This window comes from Oncorhynchus keta, chromosome 36 (assembly GCF_023373465.1).
Source record: "Oncorhynchus keta strain PuntledgeMale-10-30-2019 chromosome 36, Oket_V2, whole genome shotgun sequence".
In the NCBI taxonomy this organism is placed as follows: Eukaryota; Metazoa; Chordata; class Actinopteri; order Salmoniformes; family Salmonidae; genus Oncorhynchus; species Oncorhynchus keta.
The window spans coordinates 2,960,574-2,976,559 of record NC_068456.1 but is presented as its reverse complement, the minus strand read 5'-3'; the positions used below and the strand labels follow the sequence as shown (position 1 = coordinate 2,976,559).

Here is a 15,986-nt window from a genome sequence, read left to right as displayed (position 1 = left end):
ATCTTCAGTTTCTCGGCAATTTCTCCCATGGAATAGCCTTCATTTCTCAGAACAAGAGACTGACGAGTTTCAGAAGAAAGGTCTTTGTTGCTGGCCTGTAATCGAACCCACAAATGCTGATATTCCAGATACTCAACTGGTCTAAAGGAGGCCAGTTTTATTGCTTCTTTAAATCAGAACAACAGTTTTCAACTGGGCTAACATAATTGCAAAAAGGTTTTCTAATGATCAATTAGCCTTTTAAAATGTCAAACTTGGATTAGCTAACACAACGAGCCATTGGAACACAGGAGTGATGGTTTCTGATAATGGGCCTATTCCATAAAATAAATCAGCCGTTTCCAGCAACAATAGTAATTACACTGTATTTCTGTATTATTTTAATGTACAAACAAATGTTGCTTTTCTTTCAAAAAACAAGGACATTTCTAAGTGACCCCAAATTTTTGAACGGTAGTGTACGTGTTCGTGAGATACATTAGCGTGTAGCCCAAACTGTTCAGACGCTACAGACAGAAGTTGGCAGATCATCTGTACCGACTTCAAACGAGTACCAAAACGCTTTTGGGGGTCGTAGAGCACAACATTTTGTTCGTGAGAGTTTCATCTTTCCATATAGAGGTAACAGTTTGTAGGTCGTTCACACACATTTTCGTGAGAAGACTGATATTTTGGAATGTCTCATGGTCTGACAAACACAGCTCTAGCTCTGCCACCTTTCACCGCAGATGCGGAAGTGCGACATCGGCGGATTAAGAAGTGAAAATCGTCTCTTTGGGGTTAAAAATAAAAGTACGTCAAATGATCAAGACATTTTCTTAAAAGGTGGTTGCAATGCTGTGAAAAACAGTTGTACTGCATATTCCCCAAGTTTAACGTGTCTTTGTAGGGGGACTCTTATTTTGAATTAAAAACATCTGCATAATTTCCTACTGCCACAATAACAGTATTCAATTTCTAGCTACAATGTCAGTTACATGTAAAATGTCTGAATTCAAGTAGATCCCAGGTATAAACAAATAAATGTGACATTTTCATTAATAGCACCCCCCCAACCCAACGACTACAGTAACGCAGATCCCCTTCTCCCTCTCTTTCCCATCTCCTCGCCATCAGTCAAAATGTTTTTTTTTTTTGAGCCTCAAATTCCTCTCCATCAACCCAGACTTCTCCTCCTCTGCCTCACCCTCACTACAAGTAGTCAGGTGTGAGTCTCCTCTCCCCTTCTCCTTACTCCCATTATCTGTAGTCAGGTTTAAGTCTCCACGTCCCCTCCTGCCCCTTTGCCCTGTGGAAGTTACAGATGTTTCGGAGTAGTTCTCTGAAGACAGGGGTCTGGGTGTGGGTCAGTCTGGGGGTGAAGTGGTCCAGGACCTCCTTGGTGCTGGCCTGTCCATCCACAGCTCCCTGGAATGCCACAAAGTTTCTCAGCTCCACCAGGAGTTCATCGTGTTCCGTAGGGGGGGCAGGAGGGCCTGAGGGGATACGGGCACCCCCCTCTTCCTCTTCTCCTTCATCCCCTTCTCTCTGGGGCAGGCTGAGGTGGTTCCTATCTTTCATGCGGGCCAGTAGAGTGGAGGAAGAGAGGGGGGCCGTAGTAGAGGAAGAGCCTCCCACCTCTACCCCTTCTCCACTGAAGTGACCCCCCGGGATGGGTTTCCTAGCGATGGTTTTCTTGATGATGGCAGCGTCCTACACAGATAAAGCAGACACACCGGGTTACAGCAGAACAGAATAATGAAGAACATGGAGAACAGAGAATATCTGACTATATGTTTCAGCAGGGTCATGTTCATTAGGCACCTAACAGAGGTAAACAGACCGAAACATGGAGGGACTACCTGAATGTGTCCAATAAGAAACACACATTTCCATTTCCATCTGCAGGTTCCATCAAGTTGAATTTAAGACTTTTTAAAGACCTGTTCAATGCCAATTGAAATGCAATTTAATACCAATTGAGGTCTACGTGTGCTACAAACCTGCTAATATTCCCATATTTCTTCACACCGTCACTAATAGAAAAAAATGTGTAGGCTAACCATCTTCTGATGGCATTCACAGTGCTCTAATAAAGATGTGCAATAGACTACTGAGATGGTATTCAAATAACTTTTTTCATCTAGGCAGGAATGCATGATTCAAGATATTTTGATGTGCACTGCAACCTAATCCTGTGATTGTAATGCATTTTAGGTTGACAATTAGTCCATTGTCATATTTTACAGTTAAAATAGGTCTCTATTTTTTGTTCAATAGAGATTCATTTTCCTACATCTTTACGTGCACTAATATCACAGATTAATATATTTGGTGTTAATTCACCTGGGTAAGTGGAAAATAAAAAACACATTAGCTAGATCACTACCTCGAAGTATAATTTTCACTGGAAGTAACCATGTTTTAAGCTAACAGTAAAGTAATGACGAATTCCCCCCCCCCCCAAAAACGTCGCTGTCATAGCCTAATACCCAGTGAAGCCAATGTGCTCGCAGAGGCCGATGAGCTCGCAATGGACAATGCTAATTTTGCGTGCTCCGTATCGCAGATCCATATCTCGGTTGTAAAATAGACAGCTGAGAAATAAAAAAACAATATACCTGCACAAAGCTGAGAACATCCTCTCTTCAACTGTGACGAGTATTACCAGGGCCTTAAACTTTTTTCTATACCAGCCACTGTGGTTGGTAGATTAAAAAAAATCTAGCAGCAACTTTGATTTGTTTTTGGCATAATTACACAAAGACAAAGAAAATGATGAGCATGCTTAGTAATGTTTCTAAAACAAGACATTTATTATTAGTAAGAAATAATGTATATATGCCATTTAGCAGACGCTTTTATCCAAAGCGACTTACAGTCATGTGTGCATACATTCTACGTATGGGTGGTCCCGGGGATCGAACCCACTACCCTGGCGTTACAAGCACCATGCTCTACCAACTGAGCTACAGAAGGACCACAATGTGGTATATTGCTTGATTTAATATAATATTCTGTGACCTGAGTATTTTAACTAAACAAAAAAAATCTGACAAAACACTTTAGCTGCCCCTTTAAGGTAACCTTGGTAACAGTGCTGCTTGAGTCATCACGTGTTCCCGTGAGAACAATGTCTCTTTTTGCTAGCAGCGAGAGCGAACTCAAACATTGAAAAGCAACCTAGCTTGTGAACAAAACTATGTAAATTGCCAAGAAACACGAGGACAAAGTCTCACTTTAGTAGACTTCAGAGTACATTAGACCAACTTTTATGCCTGTGCCCAATAATTCTAAAAACAAATCTTTCAGTGGTCACAGCCCCCCAGACAGGCAGAGTTGCTGTTGCAAGGTGGGATTGCTATAACCTTAGGATTCACATTTCTTTGTGTATTAGCAGATATGAAACAAAATGGCAGAAATACTTTGAAAACAGCTACTGCAGCATTTATTTTGCTATAAAATCACAACACACACTTTTTAAAAAATTAAACACTCACACTGTAGAGCCCGGAGAGTTACCACACGCCAATGTGGCTGGTGAATTAGACATTCTTACCCACCAATGCCAAAATCTACCTGCATTTGTCAGGTGTTCATTTTATGCCCTGAATATTACACAGGATTGCTGTGTTTTTCTTATAGCTAGAATCAGAACACTTTTTTTCCCTCCAAAATAAGTGCAGTGGAAAAGGAAGTTAAAAGTGGCTCGCTCATTATCACTGCAGCAGGTCCTGGCGAAACAGGAACATGGGCAGACACTTTCATTAGAGGAATTATGAAGACAATGCACTATACTGTTTATTTTGCTGTGGTGGCAACAATAAGCAGCTGCACAACATTGCGGAAACACAGTCGTCTCCGGTTGAATTTTTTAAGACCATTGAAAACTGACATTAAGACATTTTAAAGGCCTTTCATTTAGCTTTCATTTAGCTAAATTATAAAAATAAAAAAAATCATTTTAAGGACCAGCAGACACTCTGTGAAAAACATTTTATGTTGTGTGCCCTAATACAAATATGTTGTCTACCTCAGTGGTGTTGAGGTGTGTAGTTACCTTGCATTTGTCCTGAGCTGGGACAACTGTAGCAGGAGGAGCAGACAGCAAAGGATTCTTCTTCTGACCAAACCTCTTCCTGTAGACACACAACCACCCACACACATATTCACACACATATTCAAACTACAATACCCATAATCCTCCACTCAATGTGGAAGTCCACAGTGATAGCCTGTGTGTGCGTGTACCTGGCTGGAGCTGGGGCAGGTTGGTTGTAGGGCAGTCTACAGTGTTGTCTGGAGACCTTCAGAGCTTTCAAAGCGTCTTTTGCTACTCTGTTAGCTTCAGCTTCCACCAGGACAAAGTCTGGGTTAGACGCCTCCATGATGGAGTCATGCTGCATCACACTGTGGATACCTAGAGAGGAGAGACCGAGAGAAGAAGGTTAAAGAGGCACTGTGTAGCTTTACTTTACCCTGTGATTGTAGGACAAAATCATTGACACAAATTGTGGTTTAAACACCACATAGAAAAAAACACACACGCAAAAACACAGTTTGGTTCATGCCAGTTCATCTTCTACGGTTTAAACGAAGAGTTTCACCTTCAGTCCAACAAAACTTCATCTGGCAAATAATGCATCTTGAAACGCGTAAAGGAAAGTACGATAACACTTTATAATAACTTTCCTGAATAAGCATTAAAGCGACATAACTACCAACAAAAATATATTTCATTACTTGTAAACATGTATTAACATAAAAACATACCGGACTTCTTGAAGAGTTTGGCCAGTACGTAGTCGTCGCTCTGTCTCTGGTCCTGTTTCTCCGGCTGCTCCTCTCGCTCCTCTTGTCCTTTGTAGCTCCTCTTCTTCACCAGGTAAGAGATGCGATGACCCTCGACCTTGGCCTGTTTCTGATTCCCGTGTTTGTTTTTAGGTCCTTCTACTGTCGAGTCACAGTGCTTCCTCTTCTCCCGGTGTTTGTAGGGACTGGGGCCGGGTCCTTGAGACTCTCTGTGTTTGTGTGGACTGTGTTTGTCTCGTTGTTTCTGTGTGCTGGGACTGACGGAGTTCGTGTGTGAATGTTTGTGTGGGTTTGGGCTGGTCACGGGTGAGTCTCTGTGTTTGTGGGTCAGAATGGAGTTTTGGTCTCTGTCTGGGTCTATGAGTATATGAGCATTGCTTCCCTCCTCCCCAGAATGCTGTGTGTCACATTCTGTCTGGGACTGTCCAATAGGAATATCTGCCTCGCCCTGGTTGGCTTCCTGGCTGTCCCTATTGAGAGAGATGTTACTGCGAAGGGGGGTGGTCCTGTCTCCAGGCCGGGGCGATGGGGAAGGGATGGCTCCACCTCCAGTGGAGCTAACATTGTGATTGGTTACAGAGTGTCTATGGTTAGACCTTGGTCTGACTGGCTTCTTAGGAGCTTGAACATCAGAACCGGTGCCTACACAATGAGTGGAAATAAAAATGAGTGGAAATAAAAATGAGTGGAAATAAAAACAGGCGGAACCATGTGTGTGTGTGTGTGTGTGTGTGTGTGTGTGTGTGTGTGTACCTGCAAATATAGCGCTGGTCTCAGTGCCCTGCGTCCCGTCAGGGTTAGATAAGGTAAACAGCTCGTAGATGTCGTTGGACTTGAAGAAGCGTCGCTGTTTGGGGTCCTTCAGAATGCGGTTGGTCAGGAAGTGTTTGAAGATTTGCCTGAAGGGAGAAACACCAGAGGTGAATATTAACACAGTCTCTCCTGGTGGTGTTGGGAGGAGAATCTCAATAGTTCAGTTTATCACAGGTGAAGAGCTACTTGAAACGTGGACACAGTAAAAGGTCCAGAAGTAATTGAAGCCCTGTGGTCGGTCAGCTGTTTGTTCACCCACACACACAATTGCTAATAACCTATCCGCAATCGCCGACTATATGTGACAAAGTGAAAATCTGAAGCCCCGACCCTAACCCGATAATATAGAAAATGCGCTGTATGCTACAGTCCGATGGGCGGGATGATTTTGAGACAGGTTACTGCTTATAATTTCCAACTTTTTGGTAGGCTATTTGGGAGTCCAAATTTTGCCAACATTTGGTGTATAGTTCTACTGCAAGAAATGCTCAATTCTGCAGGAGTTAATATGTGAGAGGTTATAGATTTCAGTGTCCACTTAACCAGTCTGAATAGTACGCTACAGTTCCCCTTGACGTGCCATAGGCCTATTTGACAACCTGTCTTGTGACTGTGGAATTTGTATAGTGCTCTCACAACGACACACATAACATAGCTGGCACTGCTATCAATATATATTTTTTAACCACTTCACCAAATCTTTCCCAAACATGACTTTTCTGGCCCTCGCTTCTCTTTAACTTCAACTCTCCATTGAACATAAATTGTTACACATTTACGTTTTTCCACTTGATGCATTCAACTCAGACATGGTTCTTTCTTTCATCAGAAAGTGCACCGATGACGTTGTCCCTACAGTAAAGGTCAGATGTTTTCCCAACCAAAGGCCCCGGGTTAACACTGAGACACATGTTCAACTAAAGGACAGAGTCACACTACAAATAGGGCTATTGCAGCCAACGTAGCTAACCGTGAGGCTAAGGAAGTAGCCACGGTCACATGACGAAGTCCCGCTACAACCTCCGTAGAACCCCCAAACATGCAAAAAAGACGATACAGGAATAAGGTGGAATCCTATTGCACTGGCTCCAATGCTCAATGCATTGGGCAAGGACGAAAATGCATTACGGATTATAAAGGACAAACCAGCCAACCGTGAGCTACCCAATGATGCCACTCTACCAGATGATCTTCAAGCCTTTTATGTACTCTTCATTGACAATACCGCAAGCCTTGCATAAGGGCTCCCGCTGTTCGGGATTACTCGCTCTCCGAGGCTGACGTGAGTAAGACCTTTAAACGCGTCAACACTCATAAGGCCACTGAGCAAGACAGAATACCAGGGCGCATCCTCAGGGCAGGAGCAGATCAGCTGGCAGGTGTCGTAACGGACATTTTCAACCTCCCCTGTTGCAGTCTGTAAATCTCCACATGACTCAAAATGACCATCCATCGTTCCTGTTCCCAAGACATCTAAAGTAACCTGCCACAGTGCCCTGTAGCACTCACATCTGTAATCATGAAATGCTTAGAAAAGGCTGGCCGTGACACATCCACACCATCACCCCAGACACCCTGGAGCCACTCCAGTTTTCATACCGCCTCAACAGATCCACGGACGACCCCATCTCAATTGCACTCCACACTGCCCTTCCCACTTAGACATGAAGGGGAAAATACTATGTGAGAACGTCTTTTATCGACTATGGCTTAGCGTTCAACACCAAAGCCCCCTCCAAGATTGTCACCAAGCTTGGGACCCTGGGACTGAACACCTCCCTCTGCAACTGGATCCCGTCTTGACCGGCTGCATCACTGCCTGGTGTGGCAACTGCTCCACCCTTGTCCGCAAGGCCCTACAGAGGGTGGTGCGGACGTCCCAGCACATCACTGTGGGCGAGCTCCCAGCCATTCAGGACATACACACCAAGCAGTATCTGAAGAAGCAAATAATTGCCAAAGACTCCAGCCAGCCCTGCCATAGACTGTTCTCTCTGCTTCCGTCCAACAGGCAGTACCAGAGTATCAGGTCTCGGACCAACAGGTTCCAAGAGAGAGCGAGAGCCTCTACCCCCACCGTGGACTGTATGCACTGACAGTGCACACGCTCACAGGTCTCAACCCGCACACGCATACACTGACACTCACCACCACGCACACACCCACCACTTAAGCTGCTGCTGTATTCTTTACTATTGTGATTTATCCATCCTTCCGACCAGTCACTTTCTCCTAATCCCTGCCTACATGTACACATCTACCTCAATTAATGCAGTATACCTGCACCTAAAATGTATTTCTCGTGTTTGTTTTTATAGTTCTCCTATTTTGATATTGAATTACTGCACTGTTGAGAAGGGTTTGCAAGTTAAGCATGCCACTGTACTTGTGCATGTGACAAATAAAAATTGAAACTAGAGCGCTTGCAACGTCAGCGTCGCGGTTTCTTTGGGATGTCCATATACTAAATTGTATGCACGCAATACTGTAAATCGCTTTCGATGAAAGCATCTGCTAAAATGGCATATTATATCATAATGGGGCCTGAGAAAGTAAATGTTACCCTTCTTGATGCCTTTGGCTAAATGCAGCGAGCTCAGATATATGCAAAGTCTGTATTTGAACCCCTCAGGAAGTGAGGGCTATACCTCGGTGATTGGCTAGTGATATGAATAAAGTGTCCCTCCTTCCCTTCCTACCTGTGGTAGATCTTCTCCTCAATGGTCCCGGCGGTCAGTAGTCTATAGACAGTCACCTCCTTTTTCTGACCGATCCTCCAAGCTCGCTCTCGAGCCTAGAGGACAACAACACAGGGACATGGGGGTGAGAGTGTGATAAGAGTGTGTGAGTGTGTGAGATCCTCCACATAAGCGCATCGAGCCTAGAGGACAACAACACAGGGACATGGGGGTGAGAGTGTGATAAGAGTGTGTGAGTGTGTGAGATCCTCCACATAAGCGCATCGAGCCTAGAGGACAACAACACAGGAACATGGGGGTGAGAGTGTGATAAGAGTTGATAAGAGTGTGTGAGTGCGAGATCCTCCACATACGCACATCGAGCCTAGAGGACAACAACACAGGAACATGGGGGTGAGAGTGTGATAAGAGTTGATAAGAGTGTGTGAGTGTGTGCGTGCGAGATCCTCCACATAAGCGCATCGAGCCTAGAGGACAACAACACAGGGACAAGGGGGTGAGAGTGTGTGAGTGTGTGTGTGTGAGATCCTCCACATACGCACATCGAGCCTAGAGGACAACAACACAGGGACATGGGGGTGAGAGTGTGATAAGTGTGTGTGAGTGTGTGAGATCCTCCACATAAGCGCATCGAGCCTAGAGGACAACAACACAGGGAGTCTGTCGACCCTATGGTCAGCGGTGTGTGTACCTGTGTGTCAGTGCTAGGGTTCCAGTCGGGGTCATAGATGATGACTCGGTTGGCTCCGGTCAGGTTGACTCCCAGCCCCCCCACTCTGGTGGTCAACAAGAACACAAAGATAGACTTGTCCTGGAGAGGAGGAGAGGACAAATTAGGATATAATGGTGGTCAAAGCATATACAGAACAATTTCTTATAGTACTTTTTAAAATCACTCATCAGGACACGTCTGATCATGGGACCATATGCGAAGATACCCAAAGACACTGAGCAGCAGGCTAGACAATATGCCGTTTCCACGCTAGCAATCTAACCCCCAGCGCTAAGATTTCTTTACTGAAAGGTCTTTTCACACTACTGAGCCGAATCGAGACGATCCAAACCTCAGCTGTACTGAACAGGCCTGACTACATGTCAACCATAGTTGCTGGTTTCATAGTTTCACAATGTGAAAAGGAAATATCTGAGCCAGCACAGTTTGGTTCAGGTCTGCAAGAAAGACCCGTACTTCGTTGTATCGAGCGATGAGAGGCTGTCTGGAGGCGATGGTGGTGGTACCATCCATTTTCACATAGGTGTAGCCATTCTCCCTCACAAACACCTCCAATATCCCCAACATCTAGAAAGAGACGGCGCGAAAGAGAGGAAGAAAGAGTTGTGGATTAGGCCTAACAGGATTGTCAAATTAATATTCTATGGAATTTGAGACCCACCTAGTCATTGCCCCCCCCCCACCACCAACACACACATACCTGTCTGGACTGTGTGAACAGTAGGACTCTGTGTTGCTGTTTAAACCAAAGTCGGAGCAGTGATTCCACCACCATCAGTTTGCCGGAACGTTTCCAGAAGCCAAAGTGTTCCTCTTCAGTCAGTTGGTCCTCTGGTATACCCTTCAGGATCTTGGGACCCCCAGAGAACAGGTCCGGGTGGTTACACATCTTACGCAGTGCTATCAGGCCCGAGAACACCTGGAAATGAAGTATAAAAACACAATATATAAATGCATTAATAAGTAAAACAGTCACTGTGAACTAGGAGGATAGTGTTCCCCAACTTTGTGGTAGAACTGTTTTATTTGTCAGTCGATGTGTCACAAGATGTGCTCACAAAACTTAAGGTTGATCATAGCACAAAAACATTTGGTAAACACAGCATTGATCGATTTTTTGCTTCTACCTGGTTAGGATCTACAAAAAGAAGCAAGCTAGAAAATAATATGCTTTCCAGTCAACAACATTACATTTGATTATATTTCCATGATCATATTGATGTTGGTCCCTTTAAACAAACACATTTTCAGACTAATTATTTCCATAAGGGTCCTAATGAATGATCCGACATAACTAATTCCCTGCAGAAGGCAAAGAGTGCGTTGTGCGTTTGCAGTGCACTAGCCAAGTGCTGCATTAGTAATGTGGGTTAATGGATTCAGAGACCACATCAAGGAGAGGACTGACCACTGAGAGTGTGTGTGCGCGCGCACAAGGAAATATAGAGCAGTGATGAAGAACGGTTGGTGTAAAAGCCTTTCCTCGGGTCAGAGATACACTCAAAAACCACTGTAGAGCATTCCTCTGACCAGGCATCAGTTATCATACCACTGACCTTACATATCCTAATGTGAATGACACACCGAGATAACATACAGGTCCCTATAGAAAGCCTTATGCATGCATCATGTCGAGCAAAACCCATAGAATGGCATATCTCAACATTATAGATCATCTCGGGTAGTACTCCAGTGTTTGTGTTAAATTATGAATAAGGCCCATCTTTTTCCTGGAAGAATAACCGGCTTAACCTGAACTAGGTACTCGTCTTTCAGTGGGATGCCAGAACGTGCATTTCCAATCCAGATCATAACTTGAGATATATTAGCCCCGATCCACCATACTGACCACTGCACTTTTGTTTTCGTTTTCACAGTGAAATAGAATGTAAGCTCGCAAGATCAGGATGGTCGTACGAAATATATATACATGGGCCTTAAAAAATGAAAATAAAAATCAGCCTGTGGTTACAGCACAATAATTTGTATAGACAGACAATTGACTTGACTGTTCAAAGCCAAAAGGTCAATCAATCAAAAAATGTTGATAGATACAATTCTCTGATCAATAACAAAAAGAGCCTCAGTGCAGAAAGAGGAGGAGGAGAGCCAGCCAAGAGGTAGATGAGAGGATATGGAGAGGGAGAGAGACTCGCCTGCATATCTCCATTCAGTATTTGGTAGACCTCTTTGGAGTCCAGATAGCCCTGATACACCTCACGCTGCGCCTCTGTTAGCCTGCAAAACAAAACCTGGAGAAACACAAGCCTTCACTTTAAAACCCCTTGATGAAACAAGTGTGTGAGCGGAAATCAAAGACAAGAGGTTTCAGCCTAGAGGCTCTGTCCCGAGGGAGACAATTAATGAACTGAACAGAATAGTGTGTGTGTGTGTGTGTGTGGGGGGAAATCTGACCGGCAGCATTTGAATTTAATGGACATTTGAGAAGTTTACCAGACCCACATGCATTGGGCGTTACCTGATTAGGGCGTCCACTCACGGTGCTCAGAATGACAGAAATCACATTTAGATGTATTCATCTTTTATTTTTATACCCGCTTTATCTCCCCAATTTTGTGATATCTAATTGCGATCTTGTATCATCGCTGCAACTCCCCAACGGGATCTGGAGGCGAAGGTCGAGTCATGCGTCCTCCGAAACATGACCCGCCAAGCTACGCTTCTTAACACCCGCTCGCTTAACCCGGAAGCCAGCTGCACCAACGTGTCGGAGGAAACACCGTTCAACTGACGACCGAAGTCAGCTTGCAGGCACCAACCGCCCAAACCCTCCCATAACCCAGATGACGCTGGGCCAATTGTGTGCCGCCCTATGGGACTCCCGCTCACGGCCAGTTGCGAGATCGAATCCCAGGCTGTAGTGACGCAGCAATACTGTGATGCAGTGCCTTAGACCACTGCACCAGTCAGGAAGCTCATGGTTAGTCATCGTAACACAACATGCAACGGTGTGCACTTCTTACCGAATTCCGATGCGCACTTAGAAGATGTTGGAATAACTGCCACAATGTACTTTTCCTCAGCTTTTCCTCATGAGGACTCCAGATGTGGCCAGTGCAATAAATCACAATGTTTGTACTGTGAGATGCCTAAGACAGCGCTACAGGGAGACAGGACGGACAGTTGATCGTCCTCGCAGTGGCAGACCACGTGTAATAACACCTGCACAGGATCGGTACATCTGAAAATCACACCTGCGGGACAGGTACAGGATGGCAACAACAACTGCCCAAGTTACACCAGGAACGCACAATCCCTCCATCAGTAGTCAGACTGTCCGCAATAGGCTGAGAGAGGCTGGACTGAGGGCCTGTAAGCCTGTTGTAAGGCAGATCCTCACCAGACATCACCGGCAATAATGTTGCCCATGGGAACAAACCCACGGTCGCTGGACTAGAAAGGACTGTCAAAAAGTGCTCTTAGCTAAGGAGTCGCTGTTTTGTCTCACCAGGGGTGATGGTCGGATTCGCGATTATGGTCGAAGGAATGAGCATTACACCGAGGCCTGTACTCTGGAGCGGGATCAATTTGGAGGTGGAAGGTCCGTCATGGTCTGGGGCAGTGTGTGTCAGCATCATTGGACTGAGCTTGTCATTGCAGGCGATCTCAACGCTGTGCGTTACAGGGAAGACATCCTCCTCCCTTCCTGCAGGCTCATCCTGACATGACCCTCCAGCATGACAATGCCACCAGCCATACTGCTCGTTCTGTGCGTAATTTCCTGCAAGACAGGAATGTCAGTGTTCTGCCACGGCCAGCGAAGAGCCCGGATCTTTATTCCATTGAGCACGTCTGGGACCTGTTCGATCGGAGGGTGAGGGCTAGGGCCATCCCCCCCAGAAATGTCCGGGAACTTGCAGGTGCCTTGGTGGAAGAGTGGGGTAACATTTCACAGCAAGAACTGGCAAATCTGGTGCAGTCCATGAGGAGATGCACTGCAGTACTTAATGCAGCTGGTGGCCACACCAGATACTGACTGTTACTTTAGATTTTGACCACCCTTTGTTCAGGGACACATTATTCAATTTCTGTTAGTCACATGTCTGTGGAACTTGTTCAGTTGTCTCAGTTGTTGAATCTTGTTATTTTCATACAAATAGTTACACATGTTAAAGTTTGCTGAAAACACAGGCAGTTGACAGTGAGAGGAGGTTTCTTTTTTTTTTGCTGAGTTTAGAACATGAGAGAAAAAGCCTACTGGTTTCAATAGCATATGTAAGTCTTTAAAAATAATTGCCTCCAAGTTTCAATGGCCAGATTTGTTTTTACTTTGAACCAAGGTAAGACATGCCTCATAATATGAAGTAAAACATTCAGGTTTCAAACCATTTTCAAAATGCATACGGCTTCCAGGTTATTGCAAAGTGCAGTGTGACACGCTGAAGCCTGCCTACTATTGCTTATATTCACTTGAAAAGGTGAATGGGAAGCGCGCTACAATTACCAGTTGAGAAATACAAATAGTATAAAACACACAATCGCATTTAGATTTGTAACGGAATGATTGGGCTTATAAAAGCACAAACTTCAGTCCAGCAGCAATGAATAAGATTTTGAGAAGCTGTCCGACAGATTCTCCGCTCATAGGCTCTGTATCTCTACTTTTCTCCAAGACAAATTGGCCAGCAGCAGTTTTATTTATCAGCTAAAACATTTTTTTATTATAATAATAAAAAAAATCTACCAAAATCCGACCAATGGAAACACCGGTGTAGGTTTGTGAGATCCAACCAGATATTAGCTAGCCACCCTAATGAAGACCTGCTCCTCTAATCAACGGAGAAACAAGTGATTACACTAATGAACAGTGTGCGCACAGGTGCGGCAGCACAGCCAGCACTATTCACGGGGAGCCAGTCAGGATAGAGAAAAGGGCTGAGGGAGGGCAGGTGGTGTTGTAATTCATTGGGAGAAGCCCTGACTAAAATAGACACACATATACAATTGAAGTCAAAAGGTAACATACACCTTAGCCAAATACATTTAAAAACTTGTTTTTTCATCATTCCTGACATTAAATCCTAGTAAAATGTCCGTGTCTTAGGTCAGTTAGGATCACCACTTTATTTTAAGAATGGGAAATGTCAGAATAATAGTAGAGATAATTATTTCTTTCATCACATTCCCAGTGGGTCAGAAGTTCACACTCAATTAGTATTTGGTAGCATTGCATTTAAATTGTTTAACTTGGGTCAAACATTTAGGGTAGCCTTCCACAAGCTTCCCACAATAACTTGGGTGAATTTAGCCCATTCCTCCTGACAGAGCTGGTGTAACGGAGTCAGGTTTGTAGGCCTCCTTGCTCACACACGCCTAATCAGTTCTGCACACAAATATTCTATAGGATTGAGGTCAGGGCTTTGTGATGGCCACTCCAATACCTTGACTTTGTTGTCCTTAAGCCATTTTGCCAAAACTTTGGAAGTATGCTTGGGATCATTGTCCATTTGGAAGACCCATTTGCGACCAAGTTTTAACCTCCTGACTGATGTCTTGAGATGTTGCTTCAATATATCCACACAATTTTCCTACCTCATGATGCTATCTATTTCGTGAAGTGCACCAGTACCTCCTGCAGCAATTGCAACCCCACGCTTCACGATTGGGATGGTGTTCTTCGGCTTGCAAGCCTCCCCATTTTTCCTCCAAACATAATGATGGTCATTATGGCCAAACAGTTAAAATTTTAGTTTCATCAGACCAGAGGGCATTTCTCCAAAAAGTACAATCTTTGTCCCGATGTGCAGTTGCAAACCGTAGTCTTAGTTTTTTTTAACGGCAGTTTTGGAGCAGTGGCTTCTTCCTTGCTGAGCGGCCATTCAGGTTATCGATATAGGACTCGTTTTACTGTGGATATAGACACTTTTGTACCCGTTTCCTCCAGCATCTTAACAAGGTCCTTTGCTGTTGTTCTGGGATTGATTTGCACTTTTCGCACCAAAGTACGTTCATCTCTAGGAGACAGAACACGTCTCCTTCCTGAGCGGTATGGCGGCTGAGTGGTCCCATGGTGTTTATACATGCATACTATTGTTTGTACAGATGAACGTGGTACCTTCAGGTGTTTGGAAATTGCTCCCAAGGATGAACCAGACTTGCGGAGGTCTACAATTTATTTTCCCTGAGGTCTTGGCTGATTTCTTTTGATTTTCCCATGATGTGGCCTTGAAATACGTCCACAGGTACACCTCCAATTGACTCAAATTATGTCCATTAGCCTATCAGAACCTTCTAAAGCCATGACATAATTTTCTGGAATTTTCCAAGCTGTATAAAGGCAGTCAACTTAGTGTAAGTAAACTTCTGACCACCTGGAATTGTGATACGGTGAATTATAAGTGAAATAATCTGTAAACAATTGTTGGAAAAATGACTTGTGTCATGCACAAAGTAGATGTCCTAACCAACTTGCCAAAACTATAGGTTTGTTAACAAGAAAATGTGGAGTGGTTGAAAAACTAATTTTAATGACTCCAACCTAAGTGTATGTAAGCTTCCGACTTCAACTGTATAAAACCTCTGGTAAACCCCAAGATGTACCCATTAAAACTAGCAACGGTCATCAAAATTGAGAAGGTAAAAAACACATTCTGATAAATGTAACAGCTACATAATGAAGTAAGACAACTCAATTTGTAAAAACCCATCAAATATGGACTATTATTGCACGTAGACAATTGTATAATGAGAAAAATAAAATAAAATCTCAACATTTTGTTGGGAATTCAGGTATTTAATTGAATGTCAAATATAAAAATGTTGTTATTTGTAATCACACATGCCAACATTATTAATCCATATATTGCGCTTTGTTGTCATTATCATCTAAAGAAACATAAACAACTTTCTAAATCGGCAAAGGGGAACACTTACTGGAAAGAGACCGTTTTCTATTCTCTCATCACGTACTGTAGTTGCCCATCAACTTT

General features: G+C 44.0%; 1 protein-coding gene across 3 annotated transcripts in view; it reads right to left on the bottom strand.

The window, feature by feature from the left end:
* Positions 1 to 357: 357 nt before the first annotated feature.
* The window catches only part of ercc6 (excision repair cross-complementation group 6), a 51,998-nt gene continuing 36,369 nt past the window's right edge, over positions 358 to 15,986 (bottom strand). For all 3 annotated transcript variants that reach the window (XM_052498300.1, XM_052498298.1, XM_052498299.1), the window contains exons 15-24: positions 11,193 to 11,288; positions 9,737 to 9,955; positions 9,493 to 9,603; positions 8,995 to 9,114; positions 8,304 to 8,398; positions 5,545 to 5,690; positions 4,753 to 5,433; positions 4,231 to 4,399; positions 4,040 to 4,118; positions 358 to 1,692 (exon numbers count right to left, since the gene is read on the bottom strand). In XM_052498300.1, the coding sequence (XP_052354260.1) occupies positions 1,240 to 1,692; positions 4,040 to 4,118; positions 4,231 to 4,399; positions 4,753 to 5,433; positions 5,545 to 5,690; positions 8,304 to 8,398; positions 8,995 to 9,114; positions 9,493 to 9,603; positions 9,737 to 9,955; positions 11,193 to 11,288 (2,169 nt within the window). In that variant the 3' untranslated portion in view covers positions 358 to 1,239. The remainder of the gene's footprint in view (positions 1,693 to 4,039; positions 4,119 to 4,230; positions 4,400 to 4,752; positions 5,434 to 5,544; positions 5,691 to 8,303; positions 8,399 to 8,994; positions 9,115 to 9,492; positions 9,604 to 9,736; positions 9,956 to 11,192; positions 11,289 to 15,986) is intronic.